We start from the raw sequence: 25,111 nt of genomic DNA, 5'->3' as shown, positions 1-25,111 counted from the left end.
TGGGGCTTTTGCAGCTCTTATAACCATTCATGCATTTATTGTATCAAGCCATTATCCCTTTGAAAACATTTTCTTTCTACTTGAGTCTTGGGTATCAGCTCCTCTTTATTCCCTCACTGGCCCACCCTTCCACCCTCATGAACCCTTGATAAATTACAAATAATTATTATTTTCATAGCTTACACCGGCACTGTCTCCCTTTACCCATGTTGATCATTATGGTCAGTTCCTCCTTTTTCTCCCTTTTGTAGGTCTTTTCTCACTTCTCTCCAAGTATCAGTCCTTACTTCAACCACCCTCTATGTGATGTCTCTGTTCCCTTGGCTTCCTTGACACCACAAGCTCCTGCCCTTCTCTAACCAAAAGGATAGTTTCTTGTCCCCCCTTGTGATTTCTCATTTCCTCCCAAACCTCTTATTGTCTCTTTTCTGTTTTTGTTGGTGTTATAATCCACTTTAAGTATTGTAACCATAACTTTTATATGTGTAATTTTCAATATTTGCCATCTAACTGACATACCTATCAGGCTGTAATCCCAGGTTTCTGTTACTTCCCCTTCTTTAAGAGTTTTTCCCACAGCTTACAGTCAAGATACCTAAAATATTTATTATCTTTTCACAAAGACCAAATCCATATCATACTTTTTGTCAGTGGATATATTATACTGCCTTTTGGCCAGCCTTAAAAGCAAAACAAAAGCCTTCTGAATTAATCCTGAGGTTTCTTTCAAATTCCTTCTTTCATCAGCCTACATCCTAAGCAACAGTCCCATGCTGCCTAGGCCATCCTCTGCACTCTCTTTGAATCCTTCTATTTTCTACTTCTTCTGAATGATACTCACCACTTTAGATTCAATGAGGAATATTGTTCAAGCTTCATTTCTGGTTGCTAGGTTACATTAAATGCTTTCCAATTCATAGAGACCCCATATGGCAATAATCTTTATGGGAGCAGATCACAAGGGTTTCCTCCTGCAGAGCCTTTGGGTGAATGTGTTCCAACTGCTGGTATTTGAGTTAGCAGCTGAGAGCTTCACTCTTGCTCCATCCGGGTTCCTTTGGCAGAGAGCAAGATGGGTTAGGAGTTGTCATTGCAATAGAATGAGGTGCCAGGAAAAGAAGTATCCCAAGGAAGAGAGAACAGGGAAGACTCCTCAAAAGGGCTCCATAGAAACCGAATCTTGGAGAATGAATGGGAATCAGACTGAGACGGCTGAAGATTCTGTTAATAATATGTGCAAAGGACAGCAGGCAATCATGGTCATGCCTCTTGGAAGTGCCAGTAGCTATCTAGGATGGGAGCTCAGGTTTTGGGGGGAATCAAAGGGAAGGCCACAGGAGGTGCAACCCCAGGAATAGAGTGAAGGGAAAATGTTAAGGACATTGGTTGAAACAACAACAGCCATTGATGATTTCTTCTAGTTCGCCTCTGTGCAGGCATGGGCGGGGCAGTTTATCTCTGTTCCATGGGCTGTGGAATCCCTCAGCTTGACTGGAGATGGAGGATTCAAGATGGTTACTTACATTCCTAGCACTTTAGCTGCAGTGGCCACAGCTGAGTGGGTCTCTCTCTCTACTTCTAGTTGATTTCTCTTATTCAGTAGTCCTGCTCAGACCTGTTTGCCTGGGAACTGAATCCTATATGGGCAAAAGATGGTAGTGGTAGGGCTTCTTAAAACGTAGATCTGGGAGTCCTGTGGCGTCATTTCCTCCACATTCTACTGACGAAAGCAAGTCACAGAGCAGCTGGGCTTCACGCAGAGGACAAAGAGATCCCACCTCCCATGGGAGGAGCAGAAGAAACGTCAGCGGGATGGAAGGAAATGTTGGCAGCTATCTCTATAATTCTGCCACAGGTCTTCTAAATAGCTGAGCTCAGTAGGGAACCATTTCAGCAGGAGATTGGCATTTTGACATCTATGTTTACAGTGTCTATTTGACTCCTTTCCAAAGAAATCAAACTCACTGCCGTGCGCTCATTCCGATTCACTGGGGACCTGTGGAGCACAGTGGAACTTTCCAGGATGGCCACTCTTACCTAGAGTCGAAAGTCCTGTCCTTCTTCCACAGAGAGATAGTGGTTTCACACGGCTGACCTTGTAGTTCGCAGCCCAGCCTGTAACCACTATGTCCAGCAGGGCTCCTACTTTAATTCCTTTACAGAGGTTGAATTCAAGTGTTGGGGCCAGTACCTGGAAACAAAGCAACCAATGGTTGACCTCAGAAAAACTGCATAGGCTCAGACTTTTTCTTCCCTGTTGCCTATTAAAAAATATATGTTACCAAAGGCCCTTGGCAGGCCTTTGTGCCTTTCCCAAAATGATGGCCTCACATTGGTCATGGAGGAGGAAGTATATAACTCACAAATCCTCTGACTAAAGCATTCTTGTTTAGAAATACTGCTGCTGGCTTATGTGTGTACTTCTATAAATAAATCAGGAAAGTCAGATGAGATTTTCAGGGAGGACAAAAAATGGTTTTGTTTTTGCAAGGGACCGTTCCTGTGTCAGAGCATGTTGAGTTTACTAGTATGAGATTATAAGACCCAGCTAGGCATTGCATTTCATTGCACCCTGAACCCTTGACTCTCACCTCCAGCTCTCATTACATAGATCTACATAGGTATTCAAAAGCTCCCCATAAATTTACATAATCTGAAATGTTTTATTATATCACCTTCATCAATGAATTTCCTTCATGAATGGCAACTTTGATATGCAGACAACTGTAACCTGAACAAAGAGGAGGGGAGACTAATGCTTATTAAATTGCAATAGACAGAACTAAGATCCAAAGTCTGTGAATGGACAGGAGATGGGTTTTTAAGGGCCTATAGCATGTTCTGTGGAGTCACTAAGAGTAAGTTTGGTTTTGAGAGTTGGTATAGCACATTCTAAATATGTATCTTGAAGTACAATGCTGCCTGTGATAGGATAATTTCTATCTGCTTACAAGGAAATCCATTCAATGCAACTATTATTCAAATTTATAAATCAACTGCTACGCTAGTGATAAAGAAATTAAAGAATATCACTAACCTCTTCAGATCAAAATTGATCAAACATGCAAACAAGATGCATTGGTAATTATTTGTAGTTGGAAACAGAGAAAGACCAGTGGTTGGAAAATGAGGCATTTATGATAGAAATGAAGCTTTTTGTTATGACTTTTTCATAACAAAATCTTTTTTCTACAACACACAAGATGACTGACTATACACATGGATTTCTCCAGATGCAGAGAAACCAAATTGATTACATCGATGGGCAGAGATGATGGAGAAGCTCAATATCAATAGTTAAAATGAGGTCAGGGGCCGGCCATGGAACTGACCATCAATTGCCCATATGTAAGTTTAGAATAAAGCTGAAGAAAATTAAAACAAGTTCACAAGAGTCAAAATATGACCTTGAGTCTATCCCACCTGAAGTTTGAGAACATCTGAAGGACAGGTTTGGCACATTGAGCACTAATTACAGAATACTCAATCTATGGGATGACTTCAAGAATATCATACATGAAGAAAGTAAAAGGTAAGTTAAAAAGCAATAAAGGAAAAAAAGATGAAAGTGGATGTAGAAGAGACTGAAATTTGCTCACGATCTTCGCTGAGGCAAATGGAAGAATTGATGAAGTCAAAGAACTTAACAGATTTTTTCAAAAGGCACCTTGAGAAAATAATGAAATGTGCAATGACCTAGAGTTAGAAAATCAAAAAGGATGAAAACACTCAGCATATCTTAAATGGAAAGAAGTCAAGAAAAAACTCAAGGCTTCAATTGCTATCTTGAAAAATTTTCTATAGACAAAATATTGAGTGATGCAGGAAGCATGAAAAGAAAATGGAAAAATACAGCAAATCATTGTACCCCAAAGAACTAGTCAACATTCCACCATTGTAGGAGGTGGCATATGAGCAAGAGCACATGATTATAAATAAGAAATGTCAGCTGCACTGAAGGCATTAGCCAAAAACAAGGCTCCAGGAAGTGATGGACTACCCGTTGAAATGTGTCAAGAAGCGGATGAAGCACGAATTCCTCTAGAACAGGAAATTTGAAAGACAGCCTCTTGGTCAACTGACATTAAAAGATCTCTGTTTCTACCCATTCCAAAGAAAACAATGCAAAAGAATGCACAAAGTTTAGACCAATGTCACTGAGATCACGTGCAAGTAACATTTTGCTAAAGATCATCAATGATTGCAGCAGTATATTGACAGGGAACTCCCAGAGATCAAACCAGATTTGGAAGAGAATGTGGAACGAGGGATATCATTGCTGCTGTCAGACGGATCTTGGCGGAAGGCAGAGAATACCAGAAAGATGTTTTCCTGTTCCCTTACTCATTGCCATCAAGTAAATGTCAACTTCTAGCGACTCTAAAGCAACTCTATAGAGCAGGGCAGAACTGTCCCCTAGGGGCTCCTGAGACTGCAGCTCTTGATAGGAGTAGAAAACCCTATCTTGTCTCCCTTTATTGATACAAGTTCTAGAGGATGAAACTGGGATATAATCCCTATTTGGCGTTCAAAAACTCTCTTAGTCTCATTCAGTTCTTTGGGCATCTGTACCAGTGTGCATGTTCTGGTTTAGCTGGATTTGTAAGGTAAAACTAGGTACACTGGTATAGATCAGAGCTCTCAACATGCGGAAACCAGGACAGATAAACCCCTCGGGAACAATAGTGGAAGTAGGGAAACCACAAGCGTAGGGGTAAGGTGGGGATAGAAGGGAGAGAAAGGGGGAAGCAATTGATCACAATGTAGTAAGGATTGATACTTGGAGAGCAATGAGAATGAGGACCTATAAAAGGTGGAGGAGGGGGGAACCCATCACAATGATGGATGTATATAACCCCACCTCCCTCCCCCAGGAGGACAAACAACAGAAACATGGGTGACAGGAGGCAGCAGATGGTATAAGATATGAAAATAATAATAATTTACAATTTATCAAGGGGGCATGAGGATGGGAGGGTGGGGGGAGGAGGGAGGGAAAAGAGAAGAGCTGATAACAAGGGCTCAAGTAGAAAGAAAATGCTTTGAAAGTGATGATGGCAACATGTGTACAAATGTGCTTGCTACACTTGAGGTATGGATTGTTATAAGAACTATAAGAGCCCCCAGTAAAATGATGTATATATAAAAAAAATCCTTGGGCATCAAGTGATGCTAATTTCTCTCTTAAACCCTAGGTCCCAGAGGCTGAAAGCTGGTTCCACTGGAGCGATTAGGACTAAGTCACGTTTCACCACTTCCTTCCTTTGTGATAGTGGGCATTTTCTTCATCCCTGTAAACTTTGGTTTCCTCTTCTGTGAAACTGCAGCAACAATCCACTTTCCTTATGGGATTGCTGTAGTGGAGGACAAGAAACAACACCTATTGCTCTTGGCCCAGTGCACAGCATGAGGGCGTACTACATTTTAATTGTTATTATTTTAATGGACTACCTGCTGACCTTTGCTGTGTTTCCCTTTATTTCCCAGGGAGATGTTAATCTCAGTGGCTCTGGGCCAGGTGTTATCTCTCCTTATTTGTGGCATTGGCTTGACCAGCAAGTACCTGTCAGAAGATTTCCATGCCAACACACCAGTCTTCCAGAGTTTCCTCAACTACATTCTTCTCTTCTTGGTCTATACCACCACACTGGCCGTCAGACAAGGTAAGTATGCAAAACAACAACAGCAAGGGCGACATGACTTCATTTCCCTTTTAGACGTCGCTAGAGGTCCGATGAGCCACAATCAATCATGTTTGTCACTTACAGCACCAGTAAGACAATTCAAACCCCCATCTCACTTTTCTATTTTTCAATGATACAGCAAGCAAAATGAATGAATACATAAAAAAGAATAAAGTGTGTGATTCAGAGGGAAGTGAAAACTGCATTTATAGGCAGAAATGTGAAATTGCTCACTTTTTGAATTCCTGTTAACATCCCTGTACCTCTCAGTGAATCTAAATAAATTGTTTCCCTGGAACCTGGAACAGACCTGATGTAACTGTCCCAAAGCATGCTTGTCTGAGAAATCCAAGCCAATGGCAGACAAATGCTTCTTCTTTGGGGAACTGACATGAGAAAGATAAAAATAGTAAATACAAACACGTATCGTAATCACACAGTAGAAAAGAAAGAAACTGCCACAAATGATCAGACAAGGTCTTTGTTGAAACATAAAGTAACTAAAGCAATGAAACAAGTCCTGTGTGACCACTTCTAGAGTCAATGCAGGGAAAATCCTTCAGGACTTGTGGCAACTCCAGTTGACGATTCTTGGAATATATCACTGGAAGGAGCACTGCGGAAACTGACCACTATATCATTGACCTTGGTGTAAATATCTTTTTGTAGTACTCCCATATAACCAAGACTTTCTCGCAGCAGCTGACATGGAATGTGAAAGATGCCATTGAGAAGTAATTGCCACTAGGTTTGGATTTAATTGCATGCCTAAATGATAAATAATAGTGCCCTATAGCTGCGCATAGTGATCTTAATATGCTTTTTTGAACCTTTTATAAAACTGTTATCAGTTTTTAATTTGTACATGTTCTTATTTGAATTGCTGTTCAGAATAGAATTGCTAAATTTACAATGATTTTTGTCGGCACTAGGTTTTTTTCTGAAACCTACTGCCAGGAGTACATTCTGACTCATGGTGGTCCTTTTGAAGGTTTCCAAGCCCGCGGCTCTCCATGCAAGCAGATTCCCCATCCTTATCCTGAGAGTGACTGGTGGACTTGAAGGACCAGTCTTCTGGCTATCAGACCAGTGCTTAGTTTATGGCGCCACTAGGTATCCTTAGGTTTAATTTTAGAGGAGAATAAAAACGAGCAAGTTAAAAGTGAATTCTAGTTTAATTTTGGATTTGTTTTAAAATATTGAATTATTTTCTTTCTCAGAAGTTGGTGCTATTGATATTTGGCTTTTAAATTTTTATATCAGTAAGCTAAATTATTCTAAGACTAACATGCCAGTAACAACCAGGTGCTCATACAGACTTTGTAGATGGCCAGCAACATAAAGACACTGAGTCGCTGCTGCATGACAAGAAAGCTAATAATGTTGATCTAGATATAATGTGTCAGCTAACAGTTCTTCCCACACTTCCAACACTGGAGCCTCAACCCAGGCAGGGACTGGAAGTGAGGAAAATGGGGGGGGGCCTATAATTACAAATTCACTTACAAAAGATTGTTTTCATGAGGATTGTGTAGGTTGGCCAGTTCAGGAAATGCAAACTATGTAGTTTGACTTCAAAATCACTTGATAGAAGCGAGAATCAATGCTAAAAGAATAAAATTATTTCACCTAGTACAAGAATTGTAATTAAGAATGCTAGAATTATGCTAAGAACAATTTTGAAAAACTGTTAAGATTACCCCTAAAAATCACAGAAGGAAATGGTTGAGTTGGAACCAACTCAGTGGCAGTGAGTTGGGAGAATTTGGAGCAATTTTCCGAACCAGAGCTTCTAGCAGGCTAGTGAAGGGCGAATTGCAGCTAATCTGTAGGCTTTTGTCTATCTTACTTCCAGGGGTCCAGAGATTATTAAAAGCCTGCGTTGGGGATGAAAAAAATCAATCTAGTCTATAAGAATCAGAGAAAGTAATTTCACAGGTATAGGTAGAAACCAGAGAAGCTTGGAAACCTAAATGTAGAAAAAGACCTAAAGTTAATCATTATAATAATACCTTCTATTGAGCCTTTATAATGTTCCAGTCACTATATCTGTGAGTTATCTCATTTGGTCTTTCATTTAGAGGAAATACGTAGGTATTATTATCCAAAATTTTATAATTGAGAAAACAAAAGCTTAGGCAGCTCAAGGAACTGCACGAAACTAGAATTCGAATGTGGCAATGACCCAACCTAACCCAGGCCTTTGTGCCTCCAGCAGTCCGTGGCTGGTGCAAATAGCTAAGACACTACAGGACTAAAGGAAAGATTAGAGGTTTGGGTCCACTTAGAAGCTCCTTGGAAGAAAGCTGGCAATCCGCTTCCAAATCCTCAGGCATTGAAGTCCTGTGGGCACAATTCTACTGTGGTGGTGTGGGGTCAGCTCCACAGCAACTGGTATGTCTTCAGGGTGCACTCAACCTCCTTAAGAAAGGCTCCAGGGCAGCAGGGGGCTGAAAGGGAGACACAAGTAAAAAGGAAGCTTTAAATGAAAGGAGGATCCCCCACCCTTGAATTTCAGCACATGAATTAAAAACAGCTGAGTAGGTCAAAGTTCCGTGAGCACTGGAGAAGAGTCCTGTGACTGTGAGGGTAACTAGGGACAATGGGGACAGGAGAGGTGCAGCAGACAGAGGCCCAGCACTGGGAGAAGCAAGAGATCTCGAGGTTCTTTTTGAAAGCAAAGGCTAAAGAAGGCCTGAGGAGAGTCTGACCAGCAACCGTTAGTGACAGCTGGAACCCGTTTCTAAAATGCTCTGCTTGGAGGTGTTTTTACCAGTGCTTCAACTTATCCCTGCAGTTGCAGCCTGTCTTTTTTTGGGGGTGGTGATGGTGGGGGGGTGCTCATGCACTCTAAGGGTTTGTTTGCTTTAAACTTTCTCTTTGGAGATTTTAATAGGCTGGCATTAACCGGCGGCTGGGCATCACGCTGGAATCACATTCCTCTGGGTCAGGGCTGATTTTCAGGTGTGTGCTGGCGGCAGAATCACCTCTGACTCGGGCGCCCCGAGATCAGGGGAGGAATGAGTAAGGGAGCAATGAGAGAAGACTGGTGCACACCAGGGAGGACTTCCAGCTCGCTGCTTCACCTCTCCTCTCCCAGTGCCCTTGGACCACTTCCCCTGTGGGGTGCAGGTTAGGACTGAGCAAGGTGTCGCTGCTCTTGCTAATTCTCTCAAAATACAAACATTCTTTACCCTGAAGAACCATCAGACTGCTCTTATGCCACCATAAACTACATAACCAGGAGCAAGAGTCAAAATGATCTTTGACCTCAACTCTTTATCATTCTCGTGACAAAGCTTTTAAAAATGGATGAGTGTCATGTTTTAACACAATGCGAAAACTGAACAAAGCCCTCCAATTAAGAGCGCTGTCTCAATTAAGAGTGATCTCATTAAAAAAAGGATTAAAAGTTGACTTAGTGGTTAAACTCTGTTCTCTCTACCAAGTTTCTTTTGGATCAGTGATCAGAAATGTTGACATGGCAGGTTCCAGCATAAGGTTCAGACTAGAATTTGCCCTCTGATGATTAAATGATTTCTACAAACATTTGACTACCATCTAAAAGTGGGTGAAGGGAAACGTTGGACAAGGCAAGATATGACAAAATAATCATTTGTAAATTATCAAGGGTTCATGAGGGAGGGAAAAACGGGGAGGGAAGGGAAAATGAGGACATGCTGCCAGGGGCTTAGGTGGAGAGCAAATGTTTGGGGAATGATGAGGGCAATGAATGTACAATGTGCTTTACACAGTTGATGTATGTATGGATTGTGATAAGAGTTGTATGAGCCCCTAATAAAATGATTTTTTTTAAAAAGAAGAAGAAAGTATGTTTTCCTGAGCCCCTTCAAAGGTTAGCTTTTCCTTTGCTAGAGCTGGCTCGAAAGCCCAAAATTAAAAAGAAAGTCTTGCTGTTCGTAATGAAGAACTTTGTGCAGAAAAATATACTTCAAAGAGCAGTTCCAAAAAGTAAGGGAATGATTAGAGAGTAGTTCCATTGATATTTTATCAAGTTTGAGATTTTAGATGCTATAATTAGAACAGTTTCATTGTAACTTCTTTGGAAGAGTATTCTGATAATGAAATTGCTCGTGCTGTATGTACTTAGAAGGGCTTCCGAAACACAACTGAGGAAGCACGGGGAAACTTCTGCAAGCTTACGCGTGAACGGAGAAAGTCCTCGCATGAAGGCTTCCTTGGACGTTTTTCCTTACGATTCTAGGTGAAATTAGGAAGCAATGAAAAGACAAAAACCATGCACAAGATTGGGGTCTAACTCTTCTTGATTTTATGATGTGGAAGTCAGAAATGTAATAATTTTGTGGAAAAAGGTTAAAATAGGATATACATCTTACCCCAGAAAATATATGCTGTCAAGCCCTTTGTCCCTAAATTCTCATCAATTATTAAAAAGAAATTTTTTGTTCCAGAAATGCTTTACTTAGCTTTTTAAGAAAATTAGCAGTTCTTTATTTAGCCTTTCCCCCTCCCCACCCCACCTCCTGGTGGCTGATGTAAAGAAAATTCATCGCAGGGTATACACCACTTTAACTGTTTCTATAAGAATAATTCAAGGACATTGATTAGTTTTGAGTTGAACCATGAATAACCCCCTTTCCTGAGTTATTTCTTCTCCAATACTATAAACTAACTGCCTCCTAAGTTTTCTGTCTAACATTTGGGGTTGTGGTGGTCAATTAGATGCAATATAGATAGATCACAAAAAAGCACAATAATCCAGATAGAACTTGTCATTAGTTAATCTAGACTATTATTTAGTGTTAAGAATACTTAACAGGACTTCTTTGATCCAAGACTTAATTGGTTCAGGATTGAAAGATTATCTCAAGGCAGTAGTTTCAGGGGTCTATCTAGCCTCTCTAACGTCTGGACTCCGTGAGAATTTGAACATCTCCTCCATGTTTCTCCGCTTTGGGTCAGGATTCCTCAAGTTTTGATCAAAATATTCAGGAGTGGTTGTTGTTGTTAGGTGTCATCTAGTCACTTCCAACCCACAGTGACCATGCACCGCAGAAGGAAACACTGCCCGCCCTGCACCAGCCTCACAATTGTTCCTAGGTTGGAGCCCACTGGTTGCAGCCACTGTGTCACTCCATCGTGTAGCCAACCACCTTCTGTTTTGCTGTCTTCCTTTACAGGCATTATGACCTTCACCAGAGCCTGGTCTCTCCCAACAAGTCCATAGTCTTGTCATCTCTGCCTCTAAGAAACGCTCAGGCCTTACTTCTTTGTGTGTGTGTGTATGTGGTTTTCCAAACTTTTCATTATGAATGTCTTTCATAGACTCTATTAACGCCACTTACATCTTTTGGAAGCAGGGAAATATTTTCCTCTCATTTTCATTTTCTTTGTTTTTCTTTTTTCATTGTTTTATTAGGGGCTCATGCAACTCTTATCAAAATCCATCCATACATCAATTGTGTAAAGCACATTTGTACATTCATTGCCCTCAGCATTCTCAAAACATTTGCTCTCCACCTAAGCCCCTGGTATCAGCTCCTCATTTTTCGCCTCCCTCCCCACTACCTCATGAACCCTGAATAATTTAGAAATTATTATTTTGTCATATATTGCACTGTCCAGTGTCTCCCTTCACCCACTTTTCGGTTGTCCATTCCCCCAAGGAGGAGGTCACATGTAGATCCTTGTAATCAGTTCCCCCTTTCCAACCCACTCACCCTCTACCCTCCCAGTATTGCCACTCACACCACTGGTCCTAAAGGGTTCATCTGCCCTGGATTCCCTGTGTTTCCAGTTCCTATCTGTACCAGTGTACATCCTCTGATCTAACCATATTTGTAAGGTAAAATTGGGTTCATGAGAGTGGGGGAAGAAGAGCATTTAGGAACTAAAGGAAAGTTGTATGTTTCATCGTTGCTACATTGCACCCTGACTGGCTCATCTCCTCCGTGGCCTACAAATGGGCTTTGGGTCTCCACTCTGCTCTCCCCCCTCATTCACAATGATATGATTTTTTTGTTCTGATGATACCTGACACCTGATCCCTTCGACAGCTCGTGGTCACACAGGCTGGTGTGCTTCTTCCATGTGGGCTTTGTTGCTTCTGAGCTAGATGGCCGCTTGTTTACCTTCAAGCCTTTTAAGACCCCAGATGCTATATCTTTTGATAGCCTTACTTCTTACAATACAGGTGGATTTGCCCTTTTAGCAGTCCATGGAACTTTCGGTGTTCTCCTGCACCACAGCTCAAATGCATTGATGCTTCTATAGCCTTCTTTATTCAGTGTCCCACTCTCATGTGTACCTGAGGCAAGTGAAAAGGCCATGGCTTGGGTCAGGTGCACCCTAGTTTTCAAAGTAGCATTCCGTTTTCAACACTTGGAAGAGGGCTTGTGGAGCAGATTTACCTAATACGATACATCTTGTGGATCCAAGTAAGACAAAATCTCTGACAACTTAAACCTTTTCTCCATTCATCATGATGTTACCGATTCATTGTGAGGAGTTTGGTCTTCTTTACATTGAGTAGTCATCCACAGTGATGGCTGCACTCCTTGAGCTTCATCAGCGCATGCTTCAAGCCCTCCTTTTCGGCAAGCAAGGTTGTGTCATCTGCATATCTCAGGTCGTTAAGAAGATTGCCTCCAATTCTGATGCCACATTCTTCTTTATGTGATCCAATTTCACTGATGATTTCTCAGCATACAGGTTGAATAAAATTGGTAAGAGGCTACAACCCTGATGAACACCTTTCCTGATTTTGAACCATGTAGTATTCCTTTGTTCTGTTATCACACTGCCTCCTGATCCATGAACATGTACAATTTCTGCGGGATCACAAAGATGTGTTCCAGAATTTCCATTCTTCTCAACGTTACTCACAGTTTGTTATGATTGACACAGTCGAAGGTCTTGGCACAGTAATGAAAACACAAATAGCCATCTTTTGGGTATTTTCTGCTATCAGTCAGGTCCGGCTAACATCAACAATGCTAGTCCTTGTTCCATGTCCATCTGAATCCAACTTGAACTTCTGCTAGCTCCCTGTCTGTGGTAGTTATAGAATCTGTTGTCTATTTGAGAGTATTGAGAGAGAAGGGGTGGAGTTTAGGCTGTCAATCAGGTCGCAGCTTTTTGACCTCACTGGAGGCGGGACGCAGCCTCACTCCCTGAGAGACTCTACTGACAAGACATATGGAGCTATGCTGATGCCAGTGAGAGCCCTGTGGAGACCCACGCGAGTGCTGAGATGCTTTCACTCTCACTAGATTCGCCAGATTTCCTACCCACTGGCCTGTGATCGTCCTGCATTTGGCACCATTGCATGTGTTTTGTGAGTCTGAAGAGGATTTTATAGATTGGTGTTGGACATATGGGCTAATATCAGACTTAGGGACTTGATCTGCACTGGACTGGGATGCTTTCTCACTATTCAATTGCTCTTGTATATAAAGTCCTTTCTTATACACTTACGAGTGTGTCTATGAATTTGTTCCTCTAGTCTAATCAGAATAACACACTGTCAATGTATTGCTGCAATTTGTTGGCTGATTTTTTACTTGAATGAATGCAATGATGTTGTTCTATAATTTGAGCATTTTGTAGGGTCCCCCTTCTTTGGAATGGGTACAAATATGGATCTCTTCCACATTTTCTGACATAGACAAGTAAGCGCTTCCAGTGCTTCATCTGCTTGTTAAAATACTTCAGTGGGTAGTGCATCAATTCCTGGAACCTTGTTTTTGGCTAATGCTTTCAGTGCAGCATTCATGTCTTCCTTCTGCACCATTGGTTTTTGCCCATATGCAACTTCTTGAAATGGTGGAACGTAGACTAATTCTTTTTGGTAAAGTGGCTCTGTGTAGTCATTCTACCTCCTTTGATGCTTCCTGAATCATTCAATATTTTGCTCACAGAATCTTTCCATTTTACAACTGAAGTTTTGATTTTTTTTTCTTTAGTTCTTTCAATGTAAGATATGCTGAATGTATTCTTCCTTTTTGGTTTTCTAACTCAAGGGCTTTGTATATTTCATTATAATATTTGACTTTGAAATGATCTGTTTAGCTCTTTGACATCAATTATTCTTCCATGTGCTTTAGCTACTCCACTAGTCAAAGCACGTTTTGGAGTCTTTTCTGACATCCACTTTGATCTTTTCTTTGTCTTTGTAATGACCTTCTGCTTTATTCAGGAAGGACGTTCCTGATGTCCTCCCACAGCTCGCCACGCCTTCTGATATTAGTGTTCACTGTGTCAAATCTGGTCTTGAGAGGTTCTCAAAATTCAGGTGGAATAAACTCAAGTTGGTATTTTGGCTTTTATTTTTTTTAGTGATTTTATTGGGGGCTCATACAACTCTTAACACAATCCATACATGCATCAATTGTGTAAAGCACATTTGTACATTCATTGTCCTCATCATTCTCAAAACATTTCTTTTCTACTTGAGCCCTTGGTATCAGCTCCTCATTTTCCCCCTCCCTCCTCGTCCCTCCCTCCCTCATGAACCCTGCATAATTTATAAATTATTATTTTGTCGTATCTTACACTGTCCGATGTCTTCCTTCACCCACTTTTCTGTTGTCCATCCCCCAGGGAGGAGGTTATATGTAGATCCTTGTAATCAGTTCCCCCTTTCTACCCTACCTTCCCTTCACCCTCCCGGTATTGCCACTCTCACCACTGGTCCTGAAGGGATCATCTATCCTAGATTCCCTGTGTCTCCAGTTCCTATCTGTACCAGTGTGCATCCTCTGGTTTAGCAAGATTTGTAAGGTAGAATAGGGATTGTGATAGGGGGGGGGGGGAGGAAGTATTTAAGAACTAGAGGAAAGTTGTATGTTTCATTGTTGCTACACTGCACCCTGACTGGCTCATCTCCTCCTCGAGACCCTTCTGTCAGGGGATGTCCAGTTGCCTACAGATGGGCTTTGGGTCTCCACTCTGCACTCCCCCTCATTCACAATGATGTGGTTTTTTGTTCTTTGTTGCCTGATACCTCATCCCTTCAACGCCTCATATGATCGCACAGGCTGGTGTGTTTCTTCCATGTGGGCTTTGTTGCTTCCGAGCTAGATGGCCGCTTGTTGGCTTTTATGGACTTGTTTTCACTTTGTTGGTTGCTGTTGTTGTTAAAGATGAACTTGTTTGTCACTAAAGACTTCAACTCCATTTCAATTTTACTTTTCCTCTTTTTTTTTTAAGTCACTCAGACCATTATTTAAATTTGAGGGATAAGAAATCTGAAGCATTTTTGGTTTGTTTTTAAAGAGACATACTATATGTAGATGATGTATATGTGTATGTATATAGCTGATTTCAGAAAGTGAAATCAACAAGTCTCCATAGATGTGATTCTCCCGCTCCTGCATCTTTTCCACCCCCGCATCTTTCCTTCCTCCTTCCTCAATAACTTACATCTCCCTTCTCCCTATTGCTTGTGCTGTCCCGTACCTCCCTGTAGACATCAAAATCTTGACTAATGATGTATAAACCATGTTCATTTTCCTTTGTTTTTCCTTATAGCAATGGTGTTTGTTTTAATTTTCATTAGCTTTAACCCGAATTTACTTATGAGCAGTTGATAGTCTGTTCCACAGTTGGCTTCTGGTCTGGTGTTAGCTGTTGATATTCTGCTTATCCATCCTGACTTCCCACAAATGTAGTCCATTTGATTTCTGTGTATAGTCACCTTCAGCGTTGTTGAGAAAAGGCATTTGCTATGAACAAGTCATTGGTTTCTACGGAAGACATGTCCAAAGTATGTGAAATGAAGTCTCCCTATTCTTGCTTCTAAAGAGCATTCTGGCTGCATTTTGTTTACATAGACACCATAGAAAAAAATTAATTGTTGCCATTATTGAACATTCGATTTTAGAGCTTCAATATTCCTAGTGACCAGTTCTACAAATTTTGCTTTTTTATTGAAATTTATTTTTATAAGCTTTTCTAATTTTGAATGAAAGACAAGCTTTCAGCTAAAAGCACTTTAAGGCATATGTGTGTATTTTGCTTTCTGGAAAATTATTGAAACATAGACATCAAACTATTTTATCATTTATATATTTCTTTGTGAAAGCAAAAACGAAATAAATCTCTAATAGTACTATCAGAACTCTCATAAAAAATCATCATGTATATAGTACCTTTGATTTTTTTTCCAAAGAGAAAATATTGAAAAGTAAATTGCATGCTTTGCTCTTCATGATAAATAGTCTCACTTTGAGCGTTAAATTCCATGAGAAAGAAATCCTAAAGGACTAGGTTCAAATTTCAGTTCTAAATATGGAGACTGAAGAAATAAAATCAGCCCAAATCGTGTAAGCACTCACCTTTTCTCGGCCATTCTCCTCACACCACCTTCCTCAGCCAAAGCATTCAAAGGGGGCAGAAGAAATGAGATAAATACATTAAAATGACAGCATTATCAGTATATAGCAGCTAGACTGGACACAACCAATGGTTCAGTGGTCCAGTTCCATGGGGGGACCAGCCCTCAGCAATTAAAATGAATGTTCTTCTGGAGATTGTGCCAAAAAAATATTCCTCTTGCGTCGGGGAAATGCTGTGGCTCTCAGGTGCTCTCAGGATGGTTCTGATTCACAGTGACCTTACGTGTAACAGAAGCCCACACTGCCCAGCCTAGTGCCACACTCACAATTGAAATGTCTGAGCCCATCGTTGCAGCCACTGTGTCAATCCATCTTGTCACAGGTCTTCCCCTTCCTCCCTAACCCTCTCCTCTACCAAGAGTGCTGCCCATCTCCTGAGGCTGGTCTCTCCTGGTAACCTACCCAAGTGCGTCAGATAAAGCATTGCCGTCATCACTTATAAAGAGGATTCTGATTGTATTTCCTCCAAGATAGATTTGTTTGTTCTTCTGGAAGTTCGTGGTACTGTAATATTCTTTGCTTATACCGTACTTCAATTGTATCAGTTCTTCTTCCATCTTCCTTGTTCATTGTCAAGCTTTCACATACATCCAAGGCAGTGGAAAAGCCCATGGCTTGGATCAGGCACACCATATTCTTCAAAGAGATATCTTTCCTCTTTCACATTTCACTAGATATCATGCAGCAGATTTGCCCGATGCAATACATCATGTGATTTCTTGACTGCTATTTCCAAGACTGCATTGACTATGGACACTCCAAAAATTGAAATCCTTCACAGTGACATCATTCCTTTGTCCAATTCTCATGATGATGTCTATAATTCTAGTTTTGAAATAGGAGAACATTAATTAAGAGCAACTTGTTGCCTCTACCTATCCAAAGTCAGCTTCATATTTATTCTCTGCAATAAAACTACACTTCTTAAAGATAATTCCAAAACTAAACTCACTACCATCGAGTCAATTCTGATTCATAGAGACCTTATAGGACAGGGTAGACCTGCCCCAGTGGGGGTCAGCAGCTGTAACTATGGGAGTAGAAAATCTAGCCTTTCTCCTTTTGACTGGCAGATGGTTTGGAACTGATGGCCTCCCTCTCAAGTAGCAGCTCACTGTGTATGCCACCAGGGCTAAATTGCCAGTACTGATAGATAAAAATGCATGTTTGATTAGAAGAAACGTAGAACTACATATAAAATGAAACAGACATCACCGGGAGCCATAACAAGTTCTTAGGAGATATTTCACAGTGTGTCAGCTCCTGGCGTCCCCTGGAGATTGCCGGTTCCCAGGAGGAATTCTCCACTTTGGGGAATTATCGCTCTTTCGGTCTGAATTTTCTAAAGTTTATAATAAGCAGTCAACATCACAGGGCAAATGAAAAGAAGCAAATTAGTTCCAGAGGTGAATTATTCAGGAGCACTTCAGAACGGAAGCTTGAGTTCTACTTAAAGCTCAGGTTGTAATTCTTCGGATAACCTTGAGAAAAATCGCTGAGGAAAAGTTTGGTGGAATAAGATAGCACTTGGCAAATATAAACACTGAATTACAGTACCCATGGGAGTTATGTGGAGCCTATTACTGTCATTTCCCTAAGTCTAGTGAGGTAATATTCATTGGAGTCTCTTAAAAAGTATCCCTTGTGGCAAATAACTTGGCAAACTGCCAGTCTTGTTCCTTGTCAGTTCGCATTTATTTTTACTTCTAAGTATGATTGGAGGGGCTGAACCCCATAATATAAGAAACTTGTTCCTCAGGCATTTGTGAGACGAATCCTTGATGGATATGCCTTGGGAATTCTGTTTATGTTGTTGGAGATGAGAGAGGAACACAATCAGGGGTGGATTATCATCCACATAGTATGTTAGGAAATTGAAAGAGAAAATCACTCAAGAAGAATCTTTTCAAAACTACCTGCCAATATACGGAATAATTGGAACTCTCCTATGCTGCTTGTGGAAATGTAATGTGGTCGACTTGCTTTAGAAAGCAGCTTGACGGGTTTCCAATAAAAGTAAGCCTACCAAAAAAAAAAAAGTAAACATACAACGACAATGCTGTTCTTATGTAGCGAGTCAATTTTGATTCATAGCAACCCTGTATGACAGGATAGAACTATTCCATAGGGTTTTGTGGGCAGTAATCTTTCCTGGAGTGATTCAGCAGGTCTTTTCTCCAGTGGAGTCACTGGTGGGTTTGAACCACTGAGCTTTCAGTCGGCGATCAGCTGCTCACCACTGTGGCCCTCGGCCTCCTAGCAATTACCATAGGGCCCAACAATGGCATTCCTAGGTGTTTTTCTGTGAGATATGAAAACATAACACCACATTAAGAACTATATACAAATGCTGATAGCAGTTTTATTTATGATCACCCCAACGTGTAAACAACTCAAATGCCCATTAGCTGGTAAACAGATAAACAAATGGTGGTAAATTTATACAATGGAATACCATTCAACAATAAATAGTAAGGACCTACTGGCACATGCAACATTGTGAGCAATCTCAAGGACATTATGCTAAGTACGAAACTCCACCCAAATAAACTTACACATATGATTTCATGCATATGACCACCCGAGGACCAGGGAAGCCTAAGGGAGCTTGTGGGGTGAGGAAAATATTCTACACAGCATAACTCTTATAGAGGTTACAGGACTCAATGGAGCGGTTACAATGATCAAAACTCTTCTAACTGTATTCTCAAAAGGATGTATTTTACCTGTATGATGTGATTTATGCACCACTGAATCTGTCCTAAGGAGGAAGAATAGAAAAGTTGACAGTTTCCTTTCACTTTGTTGTCACCACACTGAAATAATATTTTTAGACCCAAAGTTTCCTGTATATAAGCTGCTCTTTCACAGTGACGTAACATTATCTGTTGTTGTTGTTAACTAGTACAGTGTTAGCCTCTGACTCTCAGCAAGCCAACAAAAAGGAACTCCTTCCGCAGGCATCCGGGATGGGGCAAGGATCCAGCTATAGTGATCCATGGGACTTTTATTGACCTAGGCTTTCAGGAAGCACCATTGAAACTGTACAGTTCGCTTTGACATCCTGCTAGACTAGACAATAAATACAGTTTCCAAAAATGCACCAACTCCAGAGACTTAATGGTACGAGATGAATTGTTACATATCAGCCTCCTAATCCACGAAACCATGCAGCAAACACACAAAGTCCGTACTGTACAGGGTGAATCTACACAGTCTGATCTTCCGCAGCCTTATTCAAACCTACACACTCCAACAGGGCACGTCCTGTTTGTGCTAAAATGTGCACATCTTACATAGAAACATGTTTTACTCAGAATGCTCCGTATTACAGCAAAATAATGACTTTTCAATCTTAGGAAATTGGCCTGAATGTGCAGCAACCTTGTCTCCTCTTAATGACTGCTTTAACTTTGTCGTGCGCACTTTCTCGCTACATATGCAGCAGATCTGCCCTCACTACCCATGCCAGACACTTCATTAATGGATGGCCTACGGATTCTGGCATGCCAAACAACATGTAAGTGGGGGAGTTGTCTTCTATTGTATGTGAAGCCCACATTGACTGTCAATTTCAGAAGCCTTTAAGCATTCGTCTCTCCACGCTGTGAGCTGGCATAGACCAGTACGCATTCCTGGCACGAAGCTCCAGGTTCATGTGGGAGACTGAGGGGTGGTTACAAGATGATAACTGTATTGCCTGAAGCAGATAAGTCTCCTTCTGCCAAAAACGGTGCTATATATGTAATTAGTGTAAAAATGTGGAGGAATGGAGTTTATCCTTACAATCATCTTTCTCATTATAAAAGAATCACAATGGAAGAACAAAGCAGTCCCTGCAGTGAATTGAATTGCTTTCCCTAAGTTTTCATTAAATCCAAGACTCAGCAGTTAGCCATCTTGCAGACACGATTGCAGTCTGCCACGAGAGGTTTGCAGAAAAGAAAAAAAGTGAAGCAAACATGTGTATTCCCCCTCTCGGTGTTAGCATTGCACTCTGATTATCTTTAGAACCCCTCCCTCTCCTCCTGCTCCTCCTCTTGATGCATTCTTTAAAACAAAAAGTGTGGGTTCATCGGTTTCTCTTTCTGAGAGTTTGGAAACAAGGAGAAGCAAGATCATGGACTAATCAAATGGAAATATGAAGCATGCAAATGAGTGGGTTTTGACGGCAAGTTGGAGTGGCTGGGCCCTTCTGATGAGGCAATCTACAAAGCAAATCACTTCCCAAAGAAAACATCAGAGTTTATGTTTCTTATTGTTTTTTTTCTTATTTTATGAGTGATGCTTTCTTTTTTTGTAACAAATAGCATAAATCTGGCTTTCTTGTATTTTTTAACTGCCTCGATAGTCAGTTCTTTTTAAAAAAGGAAAAAGTATATCTTAAGGAATTACATTTAGGAGTTATTACTTAAGTCTTTCCAATGGAAATATCTCAGATAATTAGAGGCTAGACTTGTCTTATGTCTCAAGGTTTAACAGTCATTGAGTCGCCCTGATAAGTTTCCATATCTTGACTGTGTCGTATTCATTTGATAAAACAACAGGGTAATAACGGTAACTCCCTCGAGGCGGTTGTGTGGACCAAGTGAGGCGATACGTGGTAAACATCCAACCGTGTCTGGCATGGAGACAGCATTCAACGCTGATGAGCTTCCATCATCAGCATCAGATTTGCTTAATGATTATCCTTCTTCCCATCCACTTGGATCTTATAAGTATAGCACTGAATTTGAAGGATCTCTACTATAAAAATACCCAAACAAAAATAATCCCACTGCTGATGGGTGGATTATTTTGACTCACCATGCCCGGCAGAGTAAAACTGCTCTGTAGAATCCCCGAGGCTGTAGATCATCTATGGAAGCAGAGTCTCGTCTTCTTCCTGCAGACTGATGGATCCAGTTGAACTGCCAGCTTTTCTTTCAGCAGTCCAGGCACTAACTTACCACCAAGGGCCACATTGCTACCTTTATTCTCTTCTTCAGTCATCCCTGACTCAGAATGGGCATTGATGTCATTGCTAGACGGATAAGTAATCATAGATGGCAATGTTTCGAAAACAAGTGATTGAATTTAGTAACTCTAAGTAACTTCTCTTAGTCTAGTTGTGGCACTTTACATAAGCTACTGTAACTTCGAGGAAGGGGGGGTAGAGTCTAGCCTGTCAATCAGGTTGCAGCTTGATGACCTCATTTGGAAGCTCAACAGAGAGAAATAGCTCAATGGAGGCCAGGTATACTCTCTCCCTGCGAAGCACTCCTATTGAGAAGCCACGTGGAGCTATGCTGATGAGTCAGAACCCTGGAGCTGGAGGAGCCACGTGGAGACCCACACCCGTGCTGAGATGCTTCCACCACCACTGGATCCATCAGACTTTCCACCACTGGCCTGTGATCTTCCTGCATTCAGTGTCATTGCATGTGTTGTGTCAATCTGACAAGGAATTTATAGACTGGTATTGGACACATGGGCTAATATCAGTCTTATGGGCTTGATCTGGACTGGGCTGGGATGTTTTACTAAATATACAATTACTCTTTATATAAAATTCCTTCTTACACACACACAAACATACGCACACACACAAAGAACAGCTGAGTTATATGCTTTCTTACCACTACTTTGGCCAATGTAAGTGGAAGAGCTCACTAATCACTTTGCCAGCACTTGGCTACTAAAAGGAAGGGTTCTGCTGGAGAGAACCAAGACCAGAATGCAGCGGGCACTCGGAATCTGCTCAGAAGGATCCAGTGCCGCACTTCCACTTTCAATTATAACTGTGCTCGACAGTCTGAGCGCCCAGGAAACGATGTCTGCTAAGGGAAGGAGCCGTGACATTAATGCTTGCCACAGACGTGAGAGAATGCTTTGTTATAGAGCTTACATTGTTGTTGTCAGGCGGCATCGACAGTTCCAACTCCTAGCTCTGAAAACAAGGCCAAACTCATGCTATGGAGTCAATGCCGATTCATAGCAGCCCAGAGGACAGTGCAGAACTGCCCCAGGAGTGTCTGCAAGAGTGTATGTAGCTCTTCGCCGGAGTAGAGAGCCCATCTCTCTCCAACCAACTCGTAGAAGAGATACTCGCGATCCCACACCATCCTCATAATTGTCGTTATCTTTGAGCCCATCCAAGCAGCCACTGCCTCGCTGGGTCCCACTGAGGTTTTCCTCTTTTTGACTGACCCTCCACTTTATCAAGCCTGAGCTTAGATTAGGACCCTGAGATCTCAGGAGAGAATTGGTACCCACCCTGCGTCTACTGTGTGCGTGTGTGTCCTATCTCGTTTCCTGTTTTCCTTCGCTCCAGCCCTTCCCTTCTCACAGTGCCCAAACTGATAGGACGATGAGGAAATGAGAAGAAAAACTTTCCCATTCCTTTCAGTGGAGCAGGACTGTCATTACAAATCCAGACATCGCTGGGAAACCAGAGTCAATTTAATCTGTCACTGCAAATAACCACTCCTTGCTCAACCAAAAGCTCCGAGAAACAAGGACACCAATGAAAATAAATCGTCTTGTAGACAAAGCGTGATCACCCATTGCTCCGCGTATTTTTTCCCTTTCACAACACACACAAAGTGCATCTGCAAACTGGAAGCAACTGACTACGTACACAGAAAGCAAAGCAGATCCAAACCAGCAGGAACGTGACATTCCCATTTGGTCAAGTGACCACGGCTCTTGCCATCTGGAGAAGTTGAGAAAACAGATGTATGTTTTGGCCAAAATTCAGGAAAGGATGACATTTCTTTGCTTCAAAACTTCAGCCAAGGATTCATCCCTTGGGACAGGGACTATAGATGCTTTGGAGGATCCTATCATCAAAACTCAAATTCTTTCAATGCGTTCCGATTGACAGAACTGGGTCACTATATCATAACCGCAACCCCAAGTCTCCACGAAGGTTTTGGAATGATCAATGGGCAGCACGTCCCTTGCAGGTCTTTATCTGACTAATGAGTTACTGCAAGGATAAAGACTGACCTCGGAGCAGCTCATTAAACAGAACCTGCCTCCTATTTGGGGGGGACAGGGCAAGAAGTTATTTTTACTGAAAGTTTTAAAAGTCAAGTGAGGGAAGGGAGAGGAGGAAAAAAAAAACTTAAAAAGTAATCAGATGAAATAAAAGAACTGCTTAATGTCTCTAAGGGAGCACTAAGCCGGAGGGCTACAGAGTCCCAGAAGTTCACCGTCTGGATGAAGGAAGGGAAAGACTCTGCTAGCCTGTGTCATGGAACTGTTGCTAAACCATTGGTCAGCAGGCGTAAACTGCAGTCAAGTTCATTGGACTGCTGGCGTGTTGCCAAATTCACAGCAGCAGGTTCTATACCTCCAAGCACAGTTCAACCTTTGGCTTAGTGGATATCATTTGATGGGGTCGAAAATTCCAGCTGTGCCCTGTTATACTCAGGACCATTCTAGCACAGCTTTAAGCAAGCTATTGATTTGAAACTTTTGTGAGACCAGGGGGAACTAAGAGCATTCAGAAGCAAGTAAAGAACTCAATTCCTAAAAATAAAGTTAAGGAACTTGGTAACTTCTTTAAAACAGAAATGTGTGGGCAGAACTTATATAAGTGACATAGATACTGCAGTCTCTGCATTGTTACATTTGTAAATTATTTACTGTATGGAAGCAATAGTGTTCGATCCCTAGTTTCTGCTATTTTGGCATCAGATATGTTGGAGTATTTAGATACATGAGATGAAATCTATTAGTAAATGTGTTTTTCTAGCAGGATGTCTCTTAACTAAGAGTGTGAACCTGATGTACAGGCCAAAGAGACAATCCCTCCCCAAAAGGCTAGTATTGATTCGGGCCTTTTTATTGGCTTCTACTCATAATAACCCTCCAGAGAGCAGAAGAAAACGTTGCCCTGTCTTGTGCCAGCTTGACTATTTTTTGCTTGCTGTGTGAGTCCTTAGTTGCAGGTACTGTATCTGTACATGGCATTGTGGGTTCCACTCCTTTCTGATGACCTCTACTGCACCAAGTAGGATGTCTAGGGACTTTTCCCTCCTTATAATGAGTCCAAAGTATATGACACAAAATGTCTCGGAGCATTTTGGCTGTACTTCTTCTGATATAGATTTGTTCATTTTTCTAGCAATTTTTTCAGAGTCCGTACCAAAACTATAATTCAAAAGTATCCATTCTTTCGTGTTTCTTAACCATTATCCAGCATGTTGGGCAATGGGAAAGCCACGTGTTGGTTCCTCCGAGTGAGCGCTTTGTTTTTGACACTTTAGAGATGTGTTCGTAGCAGATCTGCACGGTACCGGATAGGTTGTTTCATTTCCTGACTGTTACTTCGTGGGCCTTGATTGTGGAGATGAGTAAAATGAAATCTTTCACAACGTTAGTCTTTTCTGCATTCATCATGTGAGAATCTTTCCTGTTTGTTCAAGTGGCATCGTACCGAAGGCTATAATCTTTGATTTCCATCAGTGAGTGCTTCAAGTTCTCTTTGCCTTTGGAAAACATGGTTGCATCATCTACATATGGATGGCTGTTAATGACTCTTCCTCCGATCTTGGTGCTACTTCATCCAGTGCACTTGCTCAGCATAAAGATTGAATATGTTTGGTGACATAGATCTCTCCTGATGTTAAAGCATGCACTATCCCCTTGGTTTGTTCCAAGGATTGCCTCTGGGTCTAAGTATAGGTTCCACAGGAGCACAGTCGGGTGTTCTGGAATTCTTATTATTCCAAATGCTATCTGTAGTTTCTTACGCTCCCCACAGCATTTGCATACCCAGTGAAACACAAATAAACATCTTTCTGGTGTTCCCTGCTTTCAGCCAACATTCATCTGACATCTGAAATAACATCTCTTGCTCTTCTGAATTCAGCTTGCATTTCTGGCAGTTCCTAATCCATGCACTGCTACAGCTGTTTTCTTGGATCATCTCCTTTACCAAAAATTTACTTCCTTATGATATTAATGATAATTGTTCAATGATTTATACATTCTGTTGAGTTACCTTTCTTTGGAATGGACTTAAATATGAATCTCTTCCAATCAGTTGATCAAGTAGCT

The 25,111-nt window shown here is 41.4% G+C and overlaps 1 protein-coding gene across 1 annotated transcript in view; it reads left to right on the top strand.

Annotated features, from left to right (window-relative positions):
- Positions 1–25,111, top strand: part of SLC35F1 (solute carrier family 35 member F1) — a 493,442-nt gene that overhangs the window by 294,637 nt on the left and 173,694 nt on the right. Inside the window, exon 2 of the mRNA XM_075553951.1 lies at positions 5,488–5,663. Within this exon, the coding sequence (XP_075410066.1) occupies positions 5,488–5,663 (176 nt within the window). The remainder of the gene's footprint in view (positions 1–5,487; positions 5,664–25,111) is intronic.

The sequence above is a fragment of the Tenrec ecaudatus genome, chromosome 7, assembly GCF_050624435.1.
Source record: "Tenrec ecaudatus isolate mTenEca1 chromosome 7, mTenEca1.hap1, whole genome shotgun sequence".
Taxonomy (NCBI): domain Eukaryota; kingdom Metazoa; phylum Chordata; class Mammalia; order Afrosoricida; family Tenrecidae; genus Tenrec; species Tenrec ecaudatus.
Note: the sequence above shows the minus strand (reverse complement) of the source record. Positions and strands in the feature narration are given on the sequence as shown.